This window comes from Cibotium barometz, chromosome 2 (genome assembly GCF_041138505.1).
Source record: "Cibotium barometz isolate CiBa-2024 chromosome 2, ASM4113850v1, whole genome shotgun sequence".
Taxonomy (NCBI): domain Eukaryota; kingdom Viridiplantae; phylum Streptophyta; class Polypodiopsida; order Cyatheales; family Cibotiaceae; genus Cibotium; species Cibotium barometz.
This window is the reverse complement of record NC_141047.1, coordinates 30,702,293-30,709,137: the sequence shown is the minus strand read 5'-3', so window position 1 is coordinate 30,709,137 and position 6,845 is coordinate 30,702,293. Positions and strand designations below refer to the sequence as shown.

Below are 6,845 nucleotides of genomic sequence, written 5' to 3'. Positions count from 1 at the left end.
TTATCTTTTAGTTATATGGTTGTAGAGAAGAGAAGAAGGTAGAAGAAAACTCAACCATCTATCTCTATCTCTCTTGTGTCTTGCTCTCTTGTGTGTGTGTGTGTGTTTTTCTTGCAAGAAACTCAAGCTCTCCCTCTCTCCCATATTCTCTTCATGGTATCAGAGCTCCGGTCTATGTGAGAGCTAAGGAGGCAAGCAAGAGGCAAGAACAAGAAATCAAGGAAGCGGTACATGGGTAAGAGCATCATCATCTATTCACCTTCTTGTTTAGGTACACGAGTAAGAGCATCATCATCTGTTCCTCTTCTTGTTTAGGTATAACACATAGTTCTCGGTAGCTTTGAGAGCTATGCATCTCCAATTGAGGAGCTATCTTCACAGGCTTAGAGGTTCTTGTGTGATACATAGCACTTGGTACTGTAGTTTTACAGTAAGATTTGCGTTTTGGGTGTTTTTGGATCTCTGTTTGGTCATTGCAAGTATTTTTGGCAATTTCAAAAAGTTTTGGTAGAGAATTGTCTTTGGTCGAAATCTGATTATTACAGTACAATAGTGCATTTTAGGAGTGTAGGCAGTGTTTTCATATGTATTATTGATATTGGGTGTATGTACATGTACTCTAGTCAGATCTAGTGACATACAGGTTGTGTTGAAGTACTGTTGTGTAGCACTCATACAAGATACTGATGTGTTACAGGGTCCATACACAAAAATTATCTGGTTGTAGGTTTTTTATTGTTGCAGGAGGAAAACATATATGATGGACTTAATCAGATTGTTAGTTGAATAGCTGGGCAAGAATAACCTCCATGCGTGGAAGTCCAAAATGACCAATTTATTGATGGGTAAAGGATTTCGAGACTATGTTAAAAGAGATAATGAGACGCCTCCAAAGTTGTCCTAAAGTGAATTCCACTCGAGCAGATATAAAGGCATTCAGGGATTGGAATCAGGGTGCAAGGAAAGTCACGTCGCAGTCACGTATTGGCTTTCGATCAATGTCACCCACAGACATAATGATAGGACGCATAGAGGATGCCAACACTCTAGAGTTGCATGGTAGAACCTCGTGCAGATGTTCCAAACAAATACAAAGGCAAGAAATTATAGCTAAAACAAGAGCTTCATACTCTAGAAAAGCAAAGCATGTCTATCAAATGAGTATGCTTTAAATACCAAGGGCATTGTTGAATTCCTTGGTTCTATCTTAATGTATCAGTGAAAGATGATGATTTGGTGAGTATATGTTTGAATGGGCTTGGCAAAGATTACAAGCCATTCAAGACCTCCATTGTAGTCAGAGAGAATGTTCCCAACTTTCGAGATTGGTGCTTGCTAATCATAGACGAAAAGTCTCTAGGTGTGGACTCTTCTTCACAAAGCAAGACCACATCAGAATAGGCCTTCTACTCTAATTTACGTAGAGGTAGAGGTAGAGGTCATGGTCAAGGCCAAGGTGCTAGGCTAACAAGGAAACAACAATTCTGGACAACAATAGTCCAATGAGTTCAATGATTCACAGCATAACAGTAATCATACACAAGTGGTAGAGGCTAATCTAGAGGCAAGGGGAGCCAAAGAGGCCGAGGTGGTTGGCAAAGTAATCAGAGTGCAAATAGCATGGAGTGCTTTTATTATGGAAAACCGGGGCACATGGCAAAGGACTGCTATGAAAAGCAGAATGACATTAAAAGTAAAAAGTTATAACACGGTAATTTTGCATCATCTAGTAACAGGGTGGTGATGACAGAAGTGAGAAACTATTTGTGATGCAGCACATATTCAGTTCCACTACAGAAGATGTGTTAGGATCTCAAGATATATGGTATGTAGATTCTACTATCTCTAACCACATGACCAGTCAATGACCGTTGCAGTAGTCACAAAAGATACTGTTGTGATCTTACAGGCCAAGAATCTTGCAAGCTGGTGAATTGCAAAGTCCGCAAGTCAAAAAGTCCACAAGCATGTGAAATCCACGAAATCCATAAGCCAATAGGCTTGCATTGACATTTATCTTTCCATCCTTAGTCTTTGTATGCATCATCTCGGGACAATTGAGAGCCAAGTGGTCTTTATAACCACATTTAAAGCATTGTCACTCACGCATACACTGTGCAAGAGTGAGTCTTGGAATGTCTTTCTTTTTGTTCTTTTTCCCAAGATTTTTACCTTTGGTATCCTCAATCTTTTGTTCATGTTTTAGGCCACTCATAACTGATGTCCATCCCTATTTGCAGCAGGTCTCTAGCCTTACTTCAACCTCTATCCACGTATGGATTTATCTTGTCTCTTTATAGGTTCTTGACGAAGACCTTCTCCATAGCAAAATCCGCAGTGATCAACCAAGGGATTAGGCTTGTGGTTTCGTAGGTTGCGGGCTTATGGGCTTGGCTTCTCATGGCTTATCGGTTCGCAAGCTTCCTGGCTTGTAGACTTTCCAACTAACTAGATTGGATACTCATAGACTTTCTGGCTTGCATGCTTGTGGACTTCCTAGTTTGTGTACATTCCAATTAGCTACCATGCGCGATATTCTACCGGGCTCACATGCTTCCAGCTTAGACTTCCTAAGTTTTAGACTTTACGCTTAATCAACTTGCAAGCTTCTTGGCTTGCAAGGTTATGGGCTTCTCTAAAGTCTAGTTTATGGTCTTGTACACGCGTCTCTGGCTTCAGAACTTCCGTGGACTTCCCAGCTTGCATGTTTTCGGCTTTCCCAACTTACAAACGTCTCGCTTAACCGGCTTGTGCTTGCAAGTTTATGGGTTTCTCTGCGCTTCTCATATGGACTCCCCAACTAACTGCCTTGAAAACTTTTCGGTTTAAGGACTTTCCAACCAACCGGCTAACATACTCCTAGACTTCGCGGCCTGCATGCTTATGGACTTCCCAGCTTGTGGACTTTGTGATTAACCGGCTTGCGAGCTTTCTGGCTTGTAGGATTATGGACTTCTGGGCTTATGGATTTCCCAGATTTTGGGCTAATGGGAATAAATAGGCTTCTTGATCGACTCCAGAAATCCCAACTAATCGGCTTGCATGCTCGTGGACTTTCCAACTAAATAGCTTGCAGCATACTCGTAGACTTCGCGACTATCGTGCTTTCTAACTTCCTGGCGTCCCAATTAATCGGCCTGCGTGATATTCTACTAGGCCTGCATGCATCCGGCTTGCATGTTTGTGGACTTCCCGGCTTCTAGACTTTGTGCTTAGGCCTTCCTTCCTATGTTGCAAGATCATGGGCTTGTCGGCTTCAGATTATGGGCTTCTCGGCTTTCAAGATCATGGGCTTGTGTGCAAAATTCCTACTTAACGCTATGCAAGTTTTTTTTTTTTTGATTCGCAAGCTTATGAGCTTGTAGGGTTATGGCCTTTCGGCCTCTCAACTTGCGAGTCTGCTATAACTAGCCAACTAACTGGCTTGCAGGCTTCTCGGATTACGGACTTCCCAACTAATAGGCTTGCATATTCATGGTGGGAATGCAACTTCTCAATTCAATTAGAAAAGCATGCTTATAGGTCAAAGAATTTGATTTGTATCTAGAGAGAGAATCTATAAAGATGAAAACCTCATGAGGAGATCATTTAGAAAATATAGGAGTAAAAATAATATTTCCAATAGTTTTCAAGCATGTGAAATAATTTTTCTTGACATATTGCTGTTGACGAATCTATGATAAAGCTTATACGCAATGATAATATGTGGCTTTTAGAGACTTTTGTAAAAAAACATTTCTCTTTTAAGTATATCGTTTCAAAGAAACTCTTACTGGGAAAACACTCTCAACACAAGGAAAACACTCTCTTTAAAGTATATTATAAAGAAAATCCTACTAGGAAAACACTCTCAATACAAGATATCAATGGAAGAAGATATCAAGTGCCTCAATAGTTTTTAAAACATAGTCTTCCATGGTCTTCATCTATGACTTTTTCGAAAAAAAGTTTTGATTTTTAAAACTTACTATGAAAATACTATACACTACAAATGCAATATAAAAATAATTCTTTGTGTATTTAGGCCGTCATCATGTACCTTCTATTAACTAAGGACACATGAGTTTATACAAGTCTCAGATAAGGCTATTACATAAATTTTATGTTATTTTTAGTAATTTTGATAATCATAAATTAATTAGGTACTTGAAATTTTTCAAAAACTTTACCATAGTTTACCATGGTTAAATGCAGGATGCTAATCAACCACCATTCCTAATTAGTTTCATGGAATTTAAAGTTGATTGCTCTTTCCTTATCTTTGAAATTCACAAATAAATGTTCAGGCACTTTTTCGACTTTTGTGGCTTAATTATAGGGCTACTGTTAAGACAACTTTGATAGATTTAGATTATTTATACATTATTTGTAAAGTATAAAATGATAATGGTGCACACATTTCACATATTAGTGAGATTTTACTTAATAGTGGTTAGTATAAGTGAGATAGCACATTGAACTAAATATGACATGTTGAAGATTAAAATAACTTAAAAGGCTACCATCAATGTCTTATGAATGGGTCTCATTACAAGGTGGTGGAGAATTTATCAAGGATAACTTATTATCGTGGTCATGTTTGTATCATGGGCCTTCAAAGATTTAATTGGGTTATGTCATTTAATGGATTTGGAATTATGCTTTCACCACACAATGATACAGTTACATTCTTAGATTTCCTCATTTGTCCATGTATCACATGATACCATAGTTTTTGTTTTGAGGGAGTTTTCTCTTTCTCTATTGGCATGGTTTATGTTGAGAAAAGTGGTGCCAACGTGTAGCACTAGGAGATTTCCATAAAATGGCATGGTTTATGTTGAAAAAAGTGGTGCCAAAGTGTAGCACTAGGAGATTTCCATAAAATGGATAGACCACTGGTTTCCATCATCTTAAGGTTTTGGGGCTTGGATGGCTACGCCGATTTGTGGAAACCTCCAAGTTTAGCATGCATGGATGTGAACATAACTGGGATGGATGATCTCTCAGGACTTGACTCCCAATCCAATTTCCAACATGGTATCAAAGTCACGGGTTAAAGTGTAACCTTTGAGCTACTAAAGAGTAGCCAAGTTGAGCGTTAGAACCATGAAAACATAGACAAAGTTTAACCTCTAAGCTAAAAGAAAAAGTGAACAAGTTGACACCAAGGGGAGGTGTTGACAAAAGTGGTGCCAAAGTGTATCACTAGAAGATTTTTACAAAAATGGATAAACTAAAAGTCTCCATAGCTTTAAGATTTTGGAGTCTGGATGACTAGACCGATTTGTAGAAACCTTTAGTTAAGCACGCATTTACGTGAACACAATAGGGATAAGTGACCTCTCAAGACTTAGCCCCCAATCCCCCACCCAATTTCCAAACGGTTTACGGCATTCAAGTTTCAAACGATATCATTTCGTATCTTTCTCTATCCAATAAACATATATATTTTTTTAATTTACAAGAGTTTCTGGAGGAGGCAATCCTCTTACCCCATCTTCTTCACAAGTGAGCTCTAAATGTTTAAAGAAGTCGCGCATGGTACTTAGCCTGTCAACACATGTACAACATCCAATGGCAAAATGTTAGAAAGGCTCAAAACTGTTTGTTTGACGGAGAGAGATATGGTGTGGGACAAAATGTTAGAAAGGCTCAAAACTGTGTGTTTGACGGAGAGAGATACGGTGTGGGTGCGGGGGAGGAAGAAGGGGGTACCTTGTGTGTTTGTAGGGAAGGGAATGGCCAGGGTGAAGGGGGCTAAGAAGCCGGTGATGCCGTGGACAACCATGAAGTCAGACACAAAGAGGTCAGGGGCCAGCAAGCGCTGGTAGTTGATGGAAACGTAGCCGTCGAGTGGTGAGGTTGTGGGGGTGGTGCTGCTGCTGCCGGTGACAAGGAGGTAGGAGCCGTTGAGGAAGGAAGGGATGCGGAAAGCGAGGGGCAAGGGGACGAGGCAATCCAAAGGCAGGTGGAAAGGCACCACCTGGTAGTGCAAAAGGCGTAGGTTGGAAGGGGAGAGCGCAGCCTCCACTGAGGCCGCCGACGTTAAGACCAAGGGAGTGTCGACCGACACGAAGAAGGTGCAGTTGAAGCAAGAGTCCGCCACCTTCAACAGCAAGAAGAGGTTGTCCAAGATGGGGAAGTGCGGCACCCCTCCCTTGTCGCTCCACGGCAGTGCCTTGCTTGGGATCGGCAGTGTCCACCACGGAAACTTGGGGAAATGCAAGGGCAGAAAATCAGGCAATGCCTTCACTGGCTGCGCTGCACCTAGGGTTTGCGGAGACCTGCCTGTAACCACGAGAACAAATACAGTGATCAGTAGCACTCGTTGATGGTGCTGCCAACACGAATGCGTGCAGTTAACTTTAGCCATTCTATCCGACCTATCAACTTTGGCGACTATTTGTTGATACCCCCACTATGCATGTTTTTTAGTGTGCTTTTGGTGTCAGTACATCCTACGCTCCTCCTGAGTGACACACCTACTAACTAGTCGTGCTACCCACTTGATGAGCATGAAAATGAGAACCCAGAATTTTATCCCTACTGCACTGCTCATTTTGTAGTGTAATTTTCTCGGCTGAAATTCAAAAAATCTCGGTTGGAATCTCACGTTGCTTTTAATTTTAAGGGATGAAATATGTACATTTTAGTTATAAATCCCGGCATTTGCTCCGTTAGCACAAGCTTAAAATATGCTAAATGGGTATGGTTGTATGATTGTTTCTAGCTCAAACTAGTTATTGCTTTGTTGGCAGCACAATGTAAAAACATGTTACTTGTCGAAGAGTAGATTCCAAATGTCCAAACTCCGAGGTGATTTGTAAAATTTTCACCATGAGCCCATTTTTGTGGAGAGAGAA

At 40.7% G+C, this 6,845-nt stretch overlaps 1 protein-coding gene across 1 annotated transcript; it reads right to left on the bottom strand.

The window, feature by feature from the left end:
* Positions 1-5,527: 5,527 nt before the first annotated feature.
* LOC147640927 (fasciclin-like arabinogalactan protein 21) lies at positions 5,528-6,355 on the bottom strand. Its single transcript, XM_086811266.1, has 2 exons — positions 5,698-6,355; positions 5,528-5,532 (listed from the first exon to the last, which is right to left on the bottom strand). The coding sequence occupies exons 1-2, from the start codon at positions 6,353-6,355 to the stop codon at positions 5,528-5,530; spliced, it is 663 nt and encodes a 220-aa protein (XP_086667392.1).
* Positions 6,356-6,845: the final 490 nt, after the last annotated feature.

Bases quoted from the DNA above. Each gene is read 5' to 3' on its own strand.
- LOC147640927 (XM_086811266.1), bottom strand. From the start codon at position 6,355: ATGGCTAAAGTTAACTGCACGCATTCGTGTTGGCAGCACCATCAACGA.